The following is a 22,376-nucleotide window of genomic DNA, read 5'->3' on the forward strand; positions in this document are numbered from 1 at the left end:
CAACCTTGCAGTGTATGCGTGAAAGGGTGAAGCTGGTGACGTCATGGCAGGTGTCTCATTATTTTTGGGGGGTTTGCTGCAGACATCTCTTCCCTGATGTTGAATGAAGAACTCACCAATGTTTCTAGGCTGGTGGTACATTTGTAAGTTTGAGAATAGGTCTAAATGTTTTTGCAAGGAGGCGGGAGACATGGGGTTGGGGAGAGTGGTGCACCTACTCAGAAAAAGGATTTATCTAGTTACAAGAAACCATGTGGAGTCCTTGGTGCTCTCTGAGCTTGGTGGTTGCCTTGCAGACGTTTCATGACCCAACTAGGGAACATCATCAGTGCGAGGGAGGGTGGGGTTTGCTCCCTGTATATATTCAGTAGTTTCCCTGCCAGTTTTGGTGAGGTGTGGTTTTCTCCTTGGTTAGGAACTAACCAAGGAACCATCTTACCAGCAACCTGCTCATCACCATCTTTTCTCCACTCTTTGGGGCGATTTTTCTACCCCTCCTTACATTGTCCCTCTTCTGCGCAGGAGGGCCTGCTTCCAAGACTGCACCTAACCATCCTCTTTATTACCCAAGAGAGATTCTGCTGATTTTGTACCATAGGAAATAAAAAGGATGCTGTGGTTGATACTTTACCTGCATCCAGGTTCACATCTGTGTGCATTAGGTAAGAAAACAGAGGAGGCGGGGGTCGCTCAGGTACCCACAGAGGTATCTGTGGACACACTGGCATCCTTGGGTGCTACGTGTAGGACCCAAATGTTTAGCACAGTGTTTCTCAAGCTTGGCAACTTTAAGATGTGTGGACTTCAACTCATAGCTGCCTGGGGAATTCTGGGAGTTGAAATCCACACATCTTAAAGTTGCCAAGCTTGAGAAACACTGCAATAGAGGGTTGGATTTTTTATTTATGTCTGCAGGGACCTCATTTCCAAAATAGGTCTCCCCAATGCAACTTTAATTGCTCTTCATTCAATTATGGTCCCCATGACTTTGAAGCAACTGCGAACAACTGCCTTTCTCCCAGCAGTTTCTAAACTTCTGAAAGTTTGGAAAAACCAATGTCCATTGAAGCCGCCTCCTCACATTCTTCCCATTTCATCAGACCTGGTTTTTCCCCCCCCTTTGAAGGTAACAATCCAATAAACCAGAATTTTGCAGGGAACCCCCGAAGACTGAAGTAAACCTCTGGGTTCTTAGACTGGGAAAAATGGACTTCTTGCACTTTCTCCATCCCTTGCTGGCTGGGGAATTCTGGGAGTTGAAGTCCACACCTCTTCAAGTGGCCAAGCTTGAGCAATGCTGGTTGAACAGATCGTGTGAATCCAGCCACAAGTGTCTTGGATACCCAGCTTCTGAAGCTTCTAAGCAAAGAGGAATCCTCTTGCCAACCTTTTGTCTGTGCAACAGTGTGTGGCTCCAGTTGCAATCTGCCTCGCACAAAGGCTGTGGCAGTTCCCAGCCTCTTCTTCCCAGCTGCTGAGAACAGCAGCAACAGCACAGCGTGGCTGAGTTCCCAACTTCTCATTTCCCCGGCTTGTCTCGTTCCGTCACAGCTGTGGCTCCACGTCGGCAGCAAAGTCTTCCAACTTGTTCCTTGAAGCCAAAGTTTGGGTTTGATATTTTACGCTCATTCCCTCTCATTTTCCCCCCAGCCAGAGCGGTAAAACACAGCAAGGCTCTGTCTGCCTCCTGTTGCAATTATCTTTATTCACGCTGCACGCTGTCAAAGCCACAGAGAAAGACGGTTTCTACCAGCCCTACGGGGTAGACCAGACCAAGAGAGAAACTCCACAGAAGACTAAAGACTCCTTTTATTTAGACTGGCAAGAGCGGTGTTTCTCAAGCTTGGCCACTTGAAGATGTCTGGACTTCAACTCCCAGAATTCCCCCGCCTGCAAGGGATGGAGAACGTGCAAAACATCTATTTTTCCCAGTCTAAACAGAACCCAGAGATTTACTTCAGTCTTCGGGCGTTCCCTGCAAAATTCTGGTTTATTGGATTGTTACCTACAAAGGGGAAAAAAAGCCAGGTCTGATGAAGTGGGAAGAATGTGAGGAGGTGGCTTCGATGGACGTTGATTTTTTCAAACTTTTAGAAGTTTAGAAACTGCTGGGATCAAGGCAGTTGTCCACAGTTGCTTCAATTTTATGGGGACCATAATTGAATGAAGAGCATTGGGGAGACCTACTTTGGAAATGAGGTCCCTGCAGACATAAATAAAAAAACCAGCCCTCTATTCAGTGTTTCTCAACCTTGGCCACTTTAAGATGTGTGGACTTCAACTCCCAGAATTCCCCAGCCAGCCATGGCTGGCTAGGGAATTCTGGGAGTTGAAGTCCACACATCTTAAAGTGGCCAAGGTTGAGAAACACTGAGCTAGAGGAACATAACCTTGCATGTCTGGTTGTACTCCTCTTCCTCTCTCTTTTATAACTGTGTGCATTAGGCAGGTGTCTGAGGCACACACTTCCTACAAGTCCCGGACTTCACCTATGCTTTTCCTCCCATCTCTTTCATCGTGGTTCTCCCTTCTCTCCCTCAAGGCCATCCTCTTTATCCTCTACCGTTGCCAACAGTCACTGCTTATGATTATAAGAGCCAGATTGCAAAATTCCCAACAACCAATAGGCACAGCACAGAGGTGAAAGGAACTCACTTTGCGGCCACCTAATCCTTGTCCAGTTTTTTGCAGCCCAGATCCAGCAGCCTTAACCTTCCTCAATTGAAGGCCACCTTGAACAAGCCATGATTCAGGGCAGGAAGGAGAAACAGCCAAGCAAAGGTAAATAAGCTGCTTCTGACATCATCTCGTACTTTACTCAGCAGAAGGTCGGGGGAAAAATATCCCCCTAATGTACTGTAGATGATGGAAGAGAATGACAATATTTTTATGATGCACCGTATGAAGATTTTCATATCTGAAGAAATCAAAATACTTTGATCTTATCCATTATTCCTTTAGCAATTTCAGGTCTAAACCAACTTATTTTTGTTTTGTTTAGGAATCTGAGAGAGAGAGGAAGAATGAGAAAGTCTCTGGTACAAAACTTCCGTTGTATCCTAACTAGGCTTGTCCCACCTCTTTTCAAACATCAACTTGGGTTTAGAAGGATGAAACATTTCAAGAACGCCCCACATGCTTTGTTCATCTTATTGCTCCTTTGTCTCTGGCCACTACTACTTTAGAGTCAGAGTGGTGTATTGGTTAAGGCATCAGGCTAGAAACCAGGGGACTGTGAGTTTTAGCTGGGTGACCTTGGGCCAGTCCCTCTCTCTCAGCCCTGGGAAGAGGAGGAGGAGGAGGAGATGAGGGGGAGAAGGAGGAGGGGGAGAAGCAGCAGCAAAAGCAGAAGCAGCAGCAGCAGCAGCAGGGGAAGAGGAAGAGGAAGAGGAAGAGGAAGAGGAAGAGGAAGAGGAAGAGGAAGAGGAAGAGGAAGAGGAAGAGGAAGAGGAAGGCAGCCAGGGCAAACCACTTCTGAAAATCTTGCCAAGAAAACTGCAGGGACTTGTCCAGGTAGCCGCCAGGAGTCAACACTGACTCAAAGCCATACACCACACACACTACTGCTTAATTTTCCCCAATCTGGTCCCCTGCCATTGTTGTTGATTTGGCTACCCTCACTCTGTGTTGGCATCATGACATCACGGAACCAAACTGAATTCATGACACAGCAAAGCCAATTCAGAGTGTCAACTGTATTGCACTGACACTGTCAGGCAGCCAAATCTACCTGATGATGGGGCATTTCCGTAAAGCCAACGTAGTGAGGGCAGCACCATGCCACTCTCCTATCAAACAGTTGAAGAACAGGTGCTACTAAGTCAGGAGTCAAATTGCTACTGATATTTGCACCAATAAAACAGGAATATTCCAGACAAGCTCTCTCATAAATGTTTCTCCCCACTCACAAAACACGGTTCCTTCAATGTCACCGATCTCACCCCAGCTCTGGGCTGAAAATTCAGTTCTTTCAGCCATATCTCCCAGCTAAAGAGAAAATGGAATCTTTTCTATCTAGAATTGGGACTTACTGCACTGCTACAAGGAATATCCTTCACTTTTAGCCAAGCCAAATCTAGAGTGCCTTCTCCTCTATAGCAGGATTGCAACCGGTCCTTGATACGGTCATTGATCTTTTTCAGAAGAAAGATGCAAAGAGCAGACTCATCCAAGGATTTCATCCTCCTCTTCTGCCCCTTGGAAAAGACTGTAAAGAGGACATCATCCTCTGGCATGATACCCAAAGATCTGGCCAAGATGGATCCCGCCTTAGACAAGTAGGCGGCCTGCAGCAACCGGTATTCCACCCCATTCTTTTCGCAGCCAATGGGCAGTTCAACGTAGGAGTTGAAGGCTGTATCTTCTTTGCAGAGACGGACCAGTTTTGAGGTATAGACCTGCTCCTTGGTGGTAGATCCAGAGGGAGAAATCATCTCAGGTTGAAGGGTCAAAAAATAGACAAAATTACCACTACTGAAGCCATAGATGTAGTAGATGTCAAAGTCAGGGATGATGGTGAATGTGTCTGATGGGATCTTGATCATGGAAGCCACAAACTCATCATGAAAAACATAAGCAAACATTCCTTCTGCTTCTGAGTTTTTGGGGAGCTTTCGGCTGGAGATGGTGGGGAAGTATTCAGGCTTCCCGTCCACAGCAGTGGCAATGAACAGCTTGTCATCCATGTTGTTGTAAGAAACGATGACTCCAAAAACAGACCCACTCTCGTTCACGCCAGAGAGGTAGTGCTCCTTATTGTGAAAGGGCTCCCCAAGTTTAAACAGGTCATCCAACCTCAAGAGTTTACATACGCCCTGGTATAGACTTCCGCAGGCAATCAACCTGTTCTCTTTGTAGTCAATGAGCAACATCTTGTTGATGTTGTTTGTCATCGTTAAGGGTTCGTTGCAAGGTTGGACCAGTCTGGGAGGGTAACATTTGGGGTTATCCATATCTGGACCTGTTTCATGACGGGCCTCCACCTCCAGATTGTTGGAGAGTTTGTATATCCAGTTGACAGCCCCCAAGTAAATATACCCTTTCCTTTTGTCTACCACCAAGTGATTAAAAGAGATCTCAGTGGCTTCTGCAGAGAAGGTGAGGAAAGGTTTCTTTGGGTGGGAGGGCAGTTGCCTAGCGACAGAAGATGGCCCCACAGTGCAGAAGACAAGATGCAAGCCAAGGCAAGTCCACCTCCACATGTCTCCCGACATGATGACCAAAAGTTTTTGTATTCCTAAATTGGAGTTTGGGGGAAAGAAATAAATGACACCGGGGCTGCAGAGATGTTCAGAGTGCTGATCCTGTGGTGGAGTTTATCCTAGGGGAAAAGAGGAAAAATAGAAAGCCCATTATTGCAAAGCATTTCCTTCCCCTCCTATTCCTGCCTTCAAGAGCAATGCCATCATTAAAGAAAGCCGACTTAATTGCTAATCCTCCCCTTTTCATTGCTGTTATCCATGGGAGAAAGGTTGTTCCCTGAATGAACAGACAATAAAACAGAATAAGCAAACACCTGGACTCATGTCAGAGCAGCAGAAAGGGAACTGCAGCAGACCCAGCATTGCATCTTCTCAACCACCTTCTCCAACCTGGTTCCCCACCAGATGTCTTGGACTTTGGTTCTCAGAATTGCTAGCCAGTTAAGGAACATCCCCTGTTCTGTGGGCACTTTGGAAAAGCCTTCAAGCTGGGGCCTCCTAGATGTGTAGAATTACAACTCCCAACATCTAACCAGCATGACTAGGAAGTCTGGGCCCTGAAGGCCAAAATATCAGAGAACACTGGAGAAATATAGTTAATATCCATGTATAAAGACAACTTCAAGTAGGGGTAACTTTTTGCATCAGAAGCAAACCTCAATGGAGTTCAAGTTGCTTCTCTACTCCAGTGTTTCTCAACCGTGGGAGCTTTAAGATGTGTGGATTTCAACTCCCAGAATTCTGGGAGTTGAAGTCCATATATTGCTACCAACCTTCTGAGAGGCAGGGCTCATTCCCCACTCATCCGTCTTCACCACCTAGTTCCAGACTCCCAAGATCCCATTCTGCTCCCCAGTTCCTTTGAGCCATTCCTAACTAAGAGAAAGCTTCACAAAGAAACACTAAACCCATGGTTTTCCTACCTGTAGAAATACTCCCTGTTCCTAGAAATGTCAGCTAGGAAGACAACCCAGTTTGGCACAAACCAATCCCGAGGGAGGGGTCACCATATCAACTCTTATTAAGGGTGACTCACAAATAGCAAACTCTGTGCCAAGGCCGGGGCTACACCCCAAAACTGCCTTCCCCCCTGGAACCTCTGGGACTACAAATCCCACCCCATCAAGACAGAACTGCCATGCTGGCTGAGCATGTTGGGAGTTGTAATTCTGCATGTCTAGGAGGCACCAGCTTGAAGGCTTTTTCAAAGAGCCTACAGAACAGGGTATGCTCCTTAACTGGCAAAACCGTGGTTGCGAGGGGTGTTGGGGGTTGGAGATAATGATGGCTTAATGCTACTTCTGTTGTGATTCTAATGGTTCTTTTATTACTTTGATGGGTGTGAGCCAAATGGAATTGTTACCAGCAAATGGAACACAAATTATAGTAAGTAAGGTAGATAAATAAATAAACAAACAAACAAACAAACAAACACCTTGGCCAAGAGGTCTCAATTAGTTGACTTTCTCTGCAAGCCTGTAATAGAAAATAGCTATATTCAAACAACATCCTTAACACAGCAATGGCATTTGATCAATGGGCTAAACATGCTTGGTTTTAATCTTGTTTTTCTGGCTGATCGTGTTCTGCAAACCCAGCTTGTTTGTAATCATTAGCTGATCAGATGAAAACGTTGATTAGTCAATGGATTGTGTGAATTCAGAGAGTGGGCTAATTCAATAACCTGTATGAAGGCCATCACTATGTTTGTCTCCAAGGTTTCCCCAAGAAGTAAGCCATCCTAACATTGCTATTTCACCTTTACAGGCAAAGATACTGAGCCGAAAGGACAGTACACTCCGGGCAGCTAATCCATGCTCTCAAAGGTAATTGGACCTCATGCAAACCATCTCCCTTCATTTCCATTATCATCGCATCGTTTCACACTATGGGGAGATAGGCATGACATGCTTAATTAGGGCAGTTAAACAACCAGTCACTGCATTTACATACCATCTTCAGCTTGGATAACTTTGACTTGGGTATTTCTTTTGTGGCTTAGCATGTGAGCTGAACCCAACCCACTTAGTTAGTTCAGTGTATTGTGCAAACCCAGAAAACGGATTACCTCCTAACCAGGTCAAGTGTTTTGTGGGAACACAGCCAGGGGAAGGTCACAGCTGGGGCACAAAAAAGTGATTTCAGGACCTCGGAGAGTTCCTTGCAGGAACTCCAGCAAGAGAGCTGTTGTCTCAGCCCTTGTCCATGGCCAACGGGACCTTAGAAGGTTGGAAAGGCCAAGTGACCACTTAGTTCTGCCGCTTCTTGCTATCAACTAGAATTAAAGAGCTCAGAGTCCTTGAAAGGGCCTCCTCTGCCTCTGAATGGGCAGCCCGTTCCAATCCGGTTGATATTGGATAGGAATATCAAACAGAAACCCAAGACCACATCCACAGGTTTTTACTCTATATATCTGTGGGGGGCCTGAGAAGATGGTTCAGTGTGTTCTAGAAACCCACAAAATGAGTTAATTCACTAACAAGGTTGAGCATGTTGGACAACCAGCCATTGTGTACAGTATGGATGCAAAATCTGTGCTTCCAAGAACGGATCCCACCCCTCCCTTGGGGACACACTTTCTTTAAGTACATTTTTTTAAAGAATGAAGAAGGTGGGAAGGGAAATTAAACTGGAAAAAAGAAAATGGGTTAAAAATATTGTTTACTCTAAATCAATGTTTCTCAACCTTGGGAACTTTAAGACGTGTGGACTTCAACTCCGAGAATTCCCTAGCCAGTCATGCTGGCTGGGGAATTCTGGGAGTTGAAGTCCACACGTCTTAAAGTTCCCAAGGTTGAGAAATACTGCTCTAAACACAGTTACTGCTCTGACCCACTTTATCCCCACCCTACTTAAAGGCAGCTTCCAACTGATTCTGAAATACCTACCTTCAGCTCTTGCCCCTGAAAGGTTTTGCACCCAAAATGTATTATTATTTATTATTACTCTGCCACTTTACTCCAAGGCAGCTTCTAAAGGAACCATAGTAATTAATATTTATACTTGACTTTCAGACGCTGTAAAGTCAGTCATTATATCATCATCACCATCAACCCCCTCTGGGGGAGATGGGCAGCATATAAGTTTGATAAATAAATAAATAAATATATTATTATTCCGCACCAAGATTGGAAATACTGAGGCTGAGAGACAGACTAGATCTCAAAAATTCCCTAAAAAGTTTGTTGTCCAGGCCAACTTCAAGCCAAGGATGGCCTGATGCAGAGTTCAACCACTCAGTTATCACACAATATCCATTCTCACATATATTTGTTAAAAAATTATATAGGAGCTCAAGCAGGAATACAAGCAGTCTTGTTTTGTATGTTTCTCCAAAACAGTCCTGTGGGGTAGGCTGGGTTAGGAGTGACTGGCCCAAAGTCACCCAGTGGTTTTCCATGGCTGAGTGGGAACCTGAACCCAGTACTCCTGGCTCTTAGTCCAGCACCTTCACCACTAAACCACACTGGTTCTTAGCATCTGAAGGGGGACTTCAACCTGGATTTCCCTGGTGCAAGTCCAACACCTTAACAAATATGCCAATTTCTCATTACACTGGTTATTGAGAGTATGCAGACAATTCCCTAAACTTTTTAAGAGAGCCAGTTTAGGAGAGTGGTTAAGACATTGGGCTAGAATCTGGGGGACTGTGAGTTCTAGTCCCACTTTAGGCCCAAAGCCAACGGGGGGATGTTGGGCCAGTCCCTCTCTCTCAACCCCGGGAAGAAGGCAAGGGCTAACCAACTAGTCCAGGCAGTCACATGGGGGGGGGGAACCCAACCCTTTTTAAAGATATTCCAATACTTAGAGACAATCATGTTTCACATCTTTAAGCACACCCTTCAAAATGTGATGTGCAAACAGCTGTCTGGGGGGGGGAAGGAGAGGGGAGGGGGGACCTACAAGCCAGGCTCACAAATTTTCATTTGTTCATTTTTACTCCTCATTGCACCCACAGGATGCTAATAATAGGCATGATTTTCACCCAAGGGGATGCCAAGCATTACGAGAGAGAGTCTAAAGTTGAGCACCCTAAGAGAGGGCCTTCGGAGCTATGGCCCCATCCGGGGTGATGGAGCAGAATCCAGATCTCCAAGCAAGTCATCAGATATTGACTAAGGAAGGCGACCTCGCCAAGCATTTGAACCAAGTCTCCGTCCCCACAAAGTTCAGCCTTTCTCCAAAAGGCCGATGGCCCATATCTGAGAACAGCGAAACTGCATTGCCTCCCTCCAGAGATGGAAAACGGAGAACGGAAAAGCAATACAAAGCCTATCATCACCCACGGCTCCAAAGAAACGGACAAGAAACCAACACCAGAAAACAAAAGATAAAACAGGAACTGAAATGAGGCCGGAGGCCCACGATTCTGCCGGCTTTGTTGATTTGCAGCCTAAATCCAATCCAGCTTTCTACGGCAGCTTAAAACTACAAACAGCAGCCAATGCCCTGGAAGGAGAGGGCTGGAGCAGGGAGCTGCTTTGCGAGTTCTGCACAAACATACAGAGACACACACCCTGAGAGATTTCACTTTTTGTCTCGGCATGTTTACCGTGCCTCCACATTTCAGGGCTTTTCTTTTTTAATTCTCTCCCCGAAGCAGAAGCTTCAGAGTTCAGTGTTTTGCTTCAAAGAAAATCTGGAGGAAAACAAAACGTTAAAGATGCAAGAAGTGCATTATCCCTACTTGGATAAACAAGCATTCCCTTCTTAATCTCGCGCTTTTATGGATATTTGCATGCTTTCGTTGTCCTTATGTATTGTTTTAGCAATGCTCTTTTAACTGACGTCGCTGGCCATTGTTTAAGAAACCACCATGGGCTGGCTGCAGGTATGAATTTGATATAAACGAGGAAAGAAACAAACAGAGGCAGGGAGATTCAAACTGAGGACTAGGAGCTTGACTGAACAATGGCTAAAATTAAATTGGACAGCTGTATCATGGAAACCCAGCCATTTCCTTCACCTCTTGGGTGGACCAGCTTGCATGTTGCCCTCCAACAATTTCCAGCAATTGCATGTTCTGTGAACACACAAATTGTGCTTTGTTAACCCAAGTATACTTCTTAACACATTGGGTGAGAAGCTAAAGGAGAAAAGGACTCAAAATCAGCCAGGCGTGTTTGCAGGGAGGGGTAAAAAAGTCAAGATGGCGACCGAGACGGGGTGATTGAAGCTCTGCCTCTTTTTACATGCATTGGTGGGGCTTTGATCACATGGTTGTGACTATCATCTTGACTTTTTTGACCTTCCCTCTGGACAGCCCTGATCCCCCCTGACCAAATCTTATTTAACCCTGAGAATTGTGTCCAGGTTGCAACCACATGACAGTTGTAACGTACGTATGTGGGAATGACCTTGGGAGACAGGAGGAAGAGCCACAGCCTAGATGATGTTCTTATAAATGAAATCTGCATTGCAGGAGGAAGGAGGTAGAGAAAACGACTTAGAAGGGACCTTCCCTAGTTTTTGGAACAGTAAAAGTAAGGAAGGGGAGAGGTACTTTCAGACTTGACTGAAACTGTTACTGTAACCTTACAATAAAAGTAGTGTTAGTACTCATGGTTGGTACTTCTTGTCTGGACTACCTCAAAGGGCTGACGCATAACCTGGTTCTTCAAGTCCTCCCTTTTCCAGATTGACCCAATGCCCAGATTCCAAACCACGTGGATTCACGCTATCCAAGCTTCATGTGTGCAAAGACACACCTGTGTTACCCAAGCTGCTTCATCAGGTTGGGTGAATGCAGCCAAAAGCTGGACACCCTGTTTCCAAGGTCCCCAGATCCTGCCACACAGAGCTCAAGTTCAAAAAAGAGCATGCTGGAGCAAGCCCTTTTCTTCCCAGCCTATTAACACACGGGGGCTCTGAGGGAGGGGCCAGGTCTTTTCCTCTGGAAGGAGGGGCCCAGCGGTTCCCCAGCACCTTCAGCAGGACTCCAGCATCGCCCGTTGCCCATCTCTCTTCTTGTCTCATCTAAGGATGTCAGAGACAGCAAGAGAGACCCAGCATCTCTGAGCCGGATGCTGACTTCAGCAAACGGATCCAGCTGCCGAGCGATTCAGCCCCAGATCAGCTCCCCAATCCTCCTTAATCACGAAGCAAAACATGTTCTCCCCCCGGCTGGCTTCTTTTAATAAATCCTGATTATCACTGACAGAGTTTCTCCGCAACCCACACCGGGAGAGAAAGATGGAAAAGAAACACGGGCAAGAGACATGGTCACCCGCTTCCTCCTGCTTCTAACGGTAGCAAAGTCCTTGTTTCCTCTCCTTAAAGTCCCAGGCAGGTAGAAATGGAGGACGGGGGATTCTGCTTAGAGACTGGGATTTTTCTTCCAGGGTGAGGGCAGTATGCTAAACATACAAAAAAGCAAGTTGATGCTCAGCTAAACAGAGGAATCTCCAGGGACGTTTGACCAATTCAGGCCAATAGTCCGTCCAGCTTAACCAGGGCAGTGTCTTCTACAGAAGTCCATGCTGGATAAATCAAACAAGGCACACCAGGATTGTAGAGATCCTTGGGCAAGAGGTCCTGAGTTGGCTGTCACTGCACAACCCATGTAACCCAGTTATGAAAACTGACCCATTTTTCTGGGTTTGCTGAATGCCTCAAAGCCTAAATCAGTGTTTCTCAACCGTGGCGACTATAAGATGGGTGGACTTCACCTGGCTGGGGAATTCTGAGAGTCGAAGTCCACCCATCTTCAAGTCGCCATGGTTGAGAAACACTGCCCTAAATTAACCAAACCAGCTGGATTGGGCAATATGCTGAACCACACTCACACACATGAATGAGGTCAACAGTAACCACGCTTAGCCCCGGGTGTCAATGCAGGCACAGACCTTGAATGAACTCAGTGAAATATTCTGAGTGAAGCCAGTCTTGGTGTTTTTCATAATTGGACTAGAGAAAAATATGAGTGCAGTTCCTCCTTTCTTATGCCTAACCTGGGTGTTTTAAATTGTCTTTTATAACCAGTAGTTGCCAAGGGTCCAGTGGACTGCAGGGCAAAAATGTGGTAAATAAATATATAAATGACTCTTATTATCGTCGTACGTTTTTCTGGGGTTAGATGGAAAATTTCCTAAACATACACGCACATTCAAAATAAGACCAGGGAGACGAGAATATTTTCTGCAACCCAAGGGATGGGCGGGAAGGAACTTCACAAATTTCCTTTCCAGTCAATGAACCTTGGTTACAGTCCGTGCTCATCTTGGCAGCCATTTTGTGAGTGTGCCCACAACCTACTCTCCAACTCCAAATGTGTCACCCCCTCCCAAAAATGCCCTCCTGTTTCTGGATCTTTTTACCAGCCTCCTATTTATGGGAACTCCATTCAAGCTACACGTTGGTCCTTCCTATCCTAATTCAGATTAGCTCCTGCAGGTCGTTTTCTTGTTATAAACATGAGGCTAAAAATCTTATATGCAAATAATGAAAATAAGGTAGGGTGATTGATCCTTCGCCTTACTGAATGGGAACGCCTGCTTTTCTAGCTCCTGCGCGGAACTGGAGAAAATGAAGCATTATTTTGCAAAACAGCAGCTTAGAAGTAGGAGAAGGGAATGAAGCAACAAAGGAATGAGAATTCTTGCTTGCCATTAGTGAGAACTGTCACACTTTTTCTCCAAGAAAACTACCTTTCCTCCTCCCCACTGACAAAGAGAGAGAGTCTCCTCTTGAGATCCAGGACCATAAAGAGAAATGGCACAAGAAAACTCTCCAAGATTTTACATTTTACATTTACGTTGGCAGAGGTCTCCTGCTGCCAAAGAACTCTGGCGAGAGTGACTGATTATAATCAGAATTTTGGGAGGGACAGTGATGGCAAATGAGCATAATACGCTTACCAACACCACCCAAATAAAGAAGTAACAATAATTCATGAACTAGAATTAGAAGAATAATCAAGCACCTTTGTCAGAGCCTACCTGGCTGTGGGATGGTCCTTTGCTGCTTAACAGATTTACAGATAAATGTTTAAGGAACTCTTCTGGTCACATCTGTTGGTTGGGGTGCAAAGGTTTATGTATTTTGTATGGAGATGTTGGCTCAGATCCCAAATGATTTGCAGCAAATATTGTATAGATTATATGCTGCAACGAAGAGTAGGGACCTGAAAATTAATGTCTCAAAGACCAAAGTAATTGCATCTGATGTGGAAAAAAGAGGGAACGACTGCAAATTATACATAAATACAACCCCTGGTGCTGGAATAGGGCGAGGTTGGAGATTGAAGACGCTGCATCAGGGAGAATGGCTGGAGCACCAGGTTTTGCTTTTCAGTTTTATTGGATGTTTGCCTTTTGTTGCCATTGTGAGTGGCCCAGAGTTGTTTTTTTAAGATGGGCGGCCAAATAAGACTTAGATAAACAAATGGCAAAAAAATAAAGTAAGCGGATGAAGATTTGTGCTTTGACAGAATGTTTACTGAGGGTGAGAAAAGGCATGGAGAAATTTTAAGATATTGACACACTGGCAAAAAGGCAGTAGGTAGCATGTGATCTGTTGCAATGAGTGTGTCAAAAAGCCCACAACCAGCTAGGTATAAAGTGCACTTCTACCCATATTATGATATGGGAATGAGAGTTGGCTATGTCAGGAGGAAGCTAAAAGTAAGTTGAAGGGAGCGGGAAGAGGGTTCCTAGGAAGTGTGAGTGGCAGGGTCAAAAAAATAGCTGGTAGTTATGATGGTGTCATTGAAGCTCCGCCCTTTTTTACATAAAATGGGTGGAGCTTAGGACATCCAGGGCAGGTATGGTGAACTGAAGTCAACTCCACAAAAGTGGAACCAACACCATGGCAAAGACAAAGAAACTGGTGAGTAGACCGGTTCCTTGGAACCTCTCCAGATGAGAGGACAAGAGATTGTCCACACATGTTCTGGATGGGCTATTCTTCACAAGAAGACCACAGGACAGTGATTCTCCACAGGTTTGAGCACCAGGAGACGATGAGATGAGCCCTCTTGCTTGCAACTGCAGCAGAGACTTTTAAAGGACCCTACATTTGCAAACCTCACTTTCTAATCACTTTTGGAAAATGCCTATTAACCATCTTAAAGCTATTAGAGACCTTCAGAACAACAAGTTCAAAGAGTCTTCATCAAGTGAGTTTATCTTCAACTTTGAACAAAAGAAAAATTAATTATATGTGTAAGAACTTAAAGAATCTGAAATAAACAACACAAAGCTAAATAAGATTTTGATCTAAGAAAGTTATAAATGGATTAATGGTCCAGATAAATTTAGAATATTGACTTTTACAGTAAGACTTTGGAATTAACTATAAAAAATAAACAGCTTCTCATGAAAAATTTTCATTTTGGCTATCTTGGCTATTGTGGGTCATAACAAAGATAAGTGATGATTTTAGAAACTGGACACTAGAGGGACTAAAAATTCTAAGCAGAAGGGGAAAAAAATACAAGCCTCTTATTGATGTCAGTTAATACTGAGACTTACAAAATGTTACATCAGAAATATTAAAGGAGATCTTTGAAGAACAGAGCCAGAAATTAGTAACCACAATATCAGCATTGTCAATAATAATGGCTGATTCTATGGACAGACTTTGTCTAAAAGATGTTAATGGAGACATGACAGATGTGGAACAAATTTTATCTGACATGAACTACAAATGACAGGCCAAGAGAATGATTCAGAAAAGGGTGCTTTACTGGATATACAAAAGAAACTGAAGTTTTAAAAATTAAAGGGGAAATACAAATGACAACCCAAGAGAATGACCCAGAAGATGTTTTCTTATTGGATCTACAAGAGAGGCTTGTTAAAGCCTTGAAGAAATCTGTCTGATCAGATAAAGAAGAATTGAAGAGAAATCAAATCCTATGACAATATTTGAATGAACTAAAGATTAAGACTGTTAGAAGTAAAAGGAAGGAATATAAAGTGGGTTTATTTGATCAAAGTTAAAATAAGACTCTTTTTTTTTTTGCAAAGTTCTGGCAACCCTTTACAGACTTTTTGCTGACACCAGGATTGAAAGGTTGATTTTTGTGGATTTGCTTATAGATAAGGGATATGGGATGAAGAGATATCTGTTCGTAACCTTATAGGGGGTGAACAGTTATTAAATGTGTTTATACTTGTTATGATGAAGGTTAGAAGTCACTTCTTTATATATTTCTTTTCTTTTTCCTTATTATATTTTCTTTTTCTTCTTTCTTTCCTTTTTTCTGCACTTTTTATTCTTTTTTCCCTTCTCTTCTCTTTCTCTAAGTTTAGTTTGTGTTACTTTTCATTATTGTAATTAAAATTCTTAATAAAAATTATATTTTAAAAAAATGGTTGAAGCTTCAATCACACTGTCCAGCCATGATCTTTCCTTTTTTTACCATACCCTGCAGTAAAGCATGAAATGGCAAGATCAAGAATGAATGAGAACTGAAGGAATGTGAATTAAATACAAAAAGTGAGTATCAATAGGGGGTTTGATCATACAGAAATTGTGTAAGGATCAAAACACAAAACAAATCTATTAAAGAAGAGGGAACAAGTCAAGAGGAAGGGGAAGTTCGGAAATTCAGGGTGGGGAAGAGTTGCTGAGATCCGCAAAAACAGAGAGGGGAGAAGTTGAAGAACAAAAAGCTATGTATGAAGCAACATATAGGTGTGTGAGAAGCAAGGCTGGCTTGGACTTCCAGAGAAGAAATGGCGAACTGAAGAAGCGGAGCTGATGACAGCAGCAAAATGAAGAACCAGCAAGTAGACTGGCTTTTCAGAATTCCTCTCTGGACAAGAAGAGGACTTGAGATCGCCCACAGGTGCTCCAGACAGTTGTTCCTCACAAGGAGACTGCAAGACAGCAGCCTATGGCAGGTTTAGAGCTCTGGGAAACAAGGGAATAACCATCTTGCTCAAATCACAGTCGGTGCCTTTAAAAGGACACTGGGTTTGCATACTTCCTTTTCTAATCACTTCTGGAAATTGCTTGTTAATTGCTTTTCAGCTATTAGGAACCTTTGGATCCACAGGTTTTACAGCACCAGGTAAGTTTCCTTCAATCCTTAGCAAAAGAAGTTTTAAATATAAGTTTAAGGACTTTAAAAAATGGGGGGGGGGGAAAAAAACAGCAAAAGGGTGATCAGAACTTTGATTTTGGAAAGTTACAAATAGACTAAGGGTCCAGATGGGTTTGAAATAAGATTTTGGAATTAATTATAAGAATCCTTCCTGTGGGAAAATGCTTTTGTTTTGAATTCTTTAAAAAAAAAAACATGCTGGGAAGGGACTTTGAAGGTTGGACACTAGAGGGAACTAGAAGGAACTAAAGATTACAATTAAAGGAGAAGAACACTTAATTTTGACTTACAAATACAAAATGTAGCAAAGTATTTTAACACTGGATATACTGAAGGATATTTTTGAACAATGGACCCAGAAGTTAATTTTAAGAAGTTAATTCTATAGATATCTGTGTTTAAAAGATGTTGTGGAAGAGGAACAAGTTTTAACAAAAAAGATTGAGACTGATCTGAAAGTGGATTTTAAAATGGCAGGCTATAAGAATGATATGGAAAAAAGATGCTACACTGGACATACAAAAGAAACTGGCTGATGTCTTAATAATCAAAAGGGATATAAAAATAACAAACCAAGAGAATGACCTGGATAATTTTCCTATACTGGATTTACAAAAGAGGTTTGTTAAAGCTTTGAAGAATTTTGTGAGAAGGGACAAAGAAGAAATGAAAAGAAATCAAGTTCTAGGACATTATTTGAAGGGACTAAAGCTCAAGATTGTTAACAGTAAAAGGAAGGAATATAGATAAGAGATGGAATATGGGAAGAAGAGAGCATTTGTAGTATTTTCAGAGAAGGTGATAAGTTACTAAAATTGCTTATGCTTGTTATGATGAAGGGGGAAGTCCTTATATATTTCTCTTCTTTTTCTTTACTATATTCTTATTTTTTCTTTCTTTTCTATTTTTCTTTCTATGTTTTTCTTTTCTGCACCTTCTATTTTTTATTTCTATTCTTTTTTTTAGTTTGTATTAAGTTTTATTGTTGTAATTGTAATTTTTAATAAAATCACTATAAAAAAAGGAAGCAAGCCTGGCTTGAAAATACAGAAAGGTATGGAGAAATATAGCGTTGGTGTGAACCAGGTTTAAATTAGTTGTTCCTCCTCCTCCTCTTCCTCCTCCTCCTCCTCCTTTGCCTTCAATTGCTTTACCTTCCTGTTTCTTCCTCCTTTTCTGCACTGAGCATAATGCTATATCAAAAGGAAATAGGTACATAAATACACATGTATGTCCAGAGTGTCTGCAGGGTATGGTCCCAAAAGTCAAGATGGCCACCACAAAGGTGCGATCAAAGCCCTGCCTTTATGTGATGCACATAAAAATCAGGCTGGGTTTCGATTGGACCTTTGTAGCCACCATCTGACTTTGGACCATACCCTGAAGATGCTTCTGGCATAAGTATTACGATATTGATAAGACACAGCTTTTCCTTTCCTCCATCTTACAGACAATCCAGAAGAGAGACTGACCTCTTTGTCCTCCCTTCGGTTGCAAGGAAGTAACTTCTGGTTATCCCCCCTATTATCAAAAGGGGGGGTGCATTTGAATTATGCCCCCCAGTACTGATTTTGCAGAATCCCCCAGGTGCCCCAATATCTTAACCAACTTACTTTACCCTAACCCAAAGAACTGCAGAGAATCACTTCTATGCATTAGCATCCTTCCATCAGCAACGCTATTAGGAAATTCGTCTTGCAAGAGCAGTGCTGGCCATTATAACACTCTGTACCAGTGGCATCTGCTGGAGAGGTCAAAAAAGTCAAGATGGTGGTTCCTCCAGGTTATTCTCACAGCCCATTACAATATGCTTCATAGACAAAGTAAATTATTCTTCATAACCTTTCTTGGTTCACATTATTGTAAATCTGACTTGCTGGTATGCTTGCTTTTTAAAGTCTTGATGTAGAGCAGTGTTTCTCAACCTTGGCAGCTTGAAGAGGTGTGGACTTCAACTCCCAGAATTCCCCAGCCAGCCTTGCTGGCTGGGGAATCCTGGGAGTTGAAGTCTACACCTCTTCAAATTGCCAAGGTTGAGAAACACTGATGTAGAGAGTGAAAAAGAGGACCGTGATGGAGTTATGCCAGCTCCAATGCTAAGGCGACAAGGGGCAAAACATATTTTAAGGCCACAACAGACAGATAATATTTGGAAGTGGCTCAGACAGACACCTCCCTGATTCACTGAATTATAAGAAGGAACAGGAGGTTGAACCTAATCAGACTGGCAAGACTCTGTTATTATAGAATCTCAGTAAAAGTAGTTTTAGCCTTCCTGTGCGGTTTATTTCTCAGCTGATCTTGGTGGGGCTGATACTTTACTATGGAAGATTTCTCTTTAAACACAGTGTTCTTACTCTTTTTTAACCCTTGTGTTTAAGCGCACTCAGATCCTTGGAAGGATAGGGAGCAAGTGAGAAAACATGCATTGGAATACGAACTTCAACAATAACTCTTCCTCCTCCTCCTCCTCCTCCTCCTCTGCATGTGATATGATGACACAAGCACAAAAGGGCAGAGTTTGCTTTGTGATGTCAAGACACACATCTGATTATTTCTGCAACTGTTAGGAAAAGATGCCTACGTATATTTAAAGATGCTTGCCTTTTTCTGAGCCTTATTTTGAAGCCCAGCCTTTACCAAAAGCACTGTGTTAAAATCAAGCATATTTAGTTACCTTTCAGCCTGAACTACTCTCCTAACCACTGGATTAATGGTCAACTAGGTTGACCAGACCTGGGTTGCAAATTCCTGATCTTCCACTAGATGGCAGTAAAGGAATTAAGTGCTTTGTGACTCATTGGTGCCCTCTGGTGGCCTTAAGAATATTGTACAAACACACCCCAGGGTGGAGTACTTCTGCCCTTCCAGATCTGACAAACTACAGGTAGTCCTCACTTATACCAATGGTAATTGGGACTGGGAATTCCGTCATTAAGCGAAACAGTCATAAGTTGAAAAACCACAAGACCATGCCATTTAGCAACAGCAGTTCCAGAGCCAGGCACCAAGAAGATCGTAATCATGTAACTGCAAGGATGCTGTGCCAGCCATAAGTACAAGGTCTGGTCGTAACTACCACTCGTTCAGAGCCGTCATAAGTTCGAATGGTCACTGAATGAGCAGCTGTTAAACAAGGACCACCTGTACAATACCCAGCAGCTCCAGCCAACGAGGCCAGTGGGGGCCAAGGGTAATGGGAATTATAGCTCAGCCACTGTTAACCTAATTTATTTTAATGATGCCAATTTTACTTGGATTTTAACTGCCCTGTTTTCACTGATGTAGTGGACTGTGAGAATAACCTTGGGAGACAGGAGGAAGAGTTGCAGCCCAGACAATGGCCTGATAAGAGAAATCTCATCCCACAGAAGGAAAAGAGGCGTGGGAAGCATCTCAGAAGGGACCCTCCCTAGTTCTCTGGGAAGGAAAAATAAAGGAGGGGAGGGGTACTTTCAGACTTGCAAGATTCTGCTACTGTAACCCTACAATAAAGGTAGCATTAGAACTCATGGCTTTGGTTTCCTGTCTGGACTGCCTCGAAGGGCTGGCACTTTTATACTTTGTCATTTTAATTGTCGTAAGCCGTCCTGACTGTTGTATGGATAGAAGGGTGAGATACCAATTTCCAAAAATCAATTAAGTCAACATCTGCAAGGCAACCATTTCTTCCACACCTGCACACCTCTTGAAACATTAGACTATGTTAGATTTTATATATCAGCAACCAGTCTCTGGCTTCATCCATGGGGTTTCCAGGTTCCCCATCACTGCTGAATGCAGCGATTTCATAATGCAATACAAAAAGCCCAGAGAACGCGAACCGGAGCTGACTCAGAGCATGAGGAGAAGTCCCCCCTCTTCTGACAGCTTGATCTCCTAGATTTAAGCCCGTCTCTGCAGATTTAAATTAGATTTACTTTTTCAAAATCAGCTTCCATAATACCACCGCTTGCAAAGGCAGCAAAACACATCTGGAGAAAAAAGATGTTATTATTTTTAAATCTTCTCAGGCTTTCTGGGGGGGGGGGGCTTTCTCAGGATCCGGCCCTTCGCTGGGCTGCCCTGGCACCAAAATCATCGCGACTCCCTGGAAGCAACGTAATGGCTTGACTTCATTAGCGAACCTTTATCCCCACCAGAGCAGGATCCGCAGCGTTACTTGGAGGTGCTGTTAAACGTCTCCTGTCTCTGCCTTTTGAATTAGGAGCTGGGTTTGCCACCAGGTCAGACGTTCATTCCCTAAAGCTGAATTAAATTCTTTTGACAGGCTGCCAAATACAAAAATGGAAACTTAATCTGCAACACATGAGCCAGGTATAATGGTGTAGTGGTGAAGGCGCCAGGCTAGAAACCGGGAGGCCGGGAGTTCTAGCCCTGCCTTGGGCACAAAAGCCATCTCGGTGACCTTGGGCCAGTCCCTCTCTCTCAGCCCTGGGGGAGGGGAGAGAATGAGGAGGAGGAGGAGGAGGAGGACCACCACCACCAGCCCAAAGCTGCCTAGAAAATGCTGCCTAGAAAACTGCAGGGACCTGTCCATGTAAAGACAGCCAGTTTGCTCTAATGGTGAAGGTGCTGGACTAGAAACCAGGAGGCCGTGAGTTCTAGTCCTGCCTGGGACACAAAGCCAGCTGGGGGACCTTGGGCCAGTCCCTCTCTCAGCCCTGGGAGGAAGAAGAAGACAAGGGCAAACCACTTCTAAAAACACTGCCTAGAAAACTGCAAGGACTTGATGAATTGATACCCAGTTTGGTCTTGTGGTGAACGTGCTGGACTAGAAACCAGGAGACCGTGAATTCTAGTCCTGCTTTAGGCATGAAGTCATTTGGGTGACTTTGAGCCAGTCCTTCTCTTTCAGCCCTAGGAAGGAGGCACAGGCAAACCACTTCCAAAAATCTTGCCAAAAACACTTCAAGGACTTGTCCAGATAGTCGCCAGGTGTCAAGACAGACTTGAAGGCACAAAAATCTGAGATACAGGCACCAAAGAATCTGTCCCAAACTTTACTTTTCTCAATCTGGTGCCCTTCAGATACTCTATCTTCAGCTCCCATAATCCAAGGACTGGGCTATCTAGAGATTTTGGCTGTCCCAGCTCATCTGGAAACAGGAGAGCAGGAGAGGCTGGTGGCAAATCTTTTGTTCAAACGAACCAAGAGAGGCAAATACATTTTCTAACCAAAAAAATGAAAATGCTGCCACTAAGCACAGGAACAGTCACTCTGCTCCTGGGCTGGGCCTGGAACACCTGCCCGGTTGGCAGCAACTGGCATCCGGCCACAAGGGCCAACTTCCCATGCTGGCTCAGCATTAGGGCCACCAAAATGGAGGGCTCCCAGTTGGAAAAGGAGAGAATTAAGCCTTTCCTCTATCACTCTTCCTTGCCACAGTTCAGACGCGCAGGTTGTCATACGTCATGTAAACAGTCATGCAGCTCTTCAGCAAGGCTTGAAACATCTGTTTGATTGGTGGCAATTAGCGGGCGGCGAAGCGAAGTTTGAACGGCTGGTTCTGGCATATCTAACTGCTGGAGAAGCAGAAGATGGGGTTAGGGCCAGCTCTGTCCACATGGATAACTGGCAAGTTTCGTAACATGCCCACGTGCCCCAATATCCTGGGGGGGATCGGCAGACACATCTGCTTGGGGCTGTGCCTATTATCAGGGGTGCATGACTGTAAAAGCCGCTGCGCATGAATTCCCCGAGTTGGACTTGCCCAGTAAAAAACTCTGGACATGTGCAAAACTGGGTTAGATTTAACCTTTCCACACATGTGTCTGTGTACAGCTTAGATTCTCTGCAGCCCTAGCCTGTTCTGCACCTTTATCTTAGAGCTGGAAGGGAGCTCAGAGATCACCTAGTCCAACCCCATCTGACTCTGGAATCAGGGGAGCACGTCACATGAATGAAAGGCGCATGGAATGATTTTACAGACCTTTTAATAAGATCATGCACACCCCCACAGAGACATACACATCTTCTACTCCTGGTTAAATGTGGAACTTTCTAAGCACATTCCAGGCACCTTTCATTTGTGTGACATGCTCCCCCGATTCCCGAGTTAACCCACGTTCCAGCTTTGCGTCAGACAGGGCACTATAGTCGTTCCTGCACAGGGGATGGGGTT

The 22,376-nt window shown here is 43.9% G+C and overlaps 1 protein-coding gene across 1 annotated transcript in view; it reads right to left on the reverse strand.

Moving 5' to 3' along the window:
• Nucleotides 1-22,376, reverse strand: part of PLXNA4 (plexin A4) — a 529,822-nt gene that overhangs the window by 484,597 nt on the left and 22,849 nt on the right. The window contains exon 2 of the mRNA XM_088141425.1: nucleotides 4,032-5,320. Within this exon, the coding sequence (XP_087997551.1) occupies nucleotides 4,032-5,213 (1,182 nt within the window). The 5' untranslated portion in view covers nucleotides 5,214-5,320. The remainder of the gene's footprint in view (nucleotides 1-4,031; nucleotides 5,321-22,376) is intronic.

The sequence above is a fragment of the Python bivittatus genome, unplaced genomic scaffold, assembly GCF_059951505.1.
Source record: "Python bivittatus isolate LINGU-HERP-01145 unplaced genomic scaffold, Pbiv_v1 ctg000330_np1212, whole genome shotgun sequence".
Lineage (NCBI taxonomy): Eukaryota > Metazoa > Chordata > Lepidosauria > Squamata > Pythonidae > Python > Python bivittatus.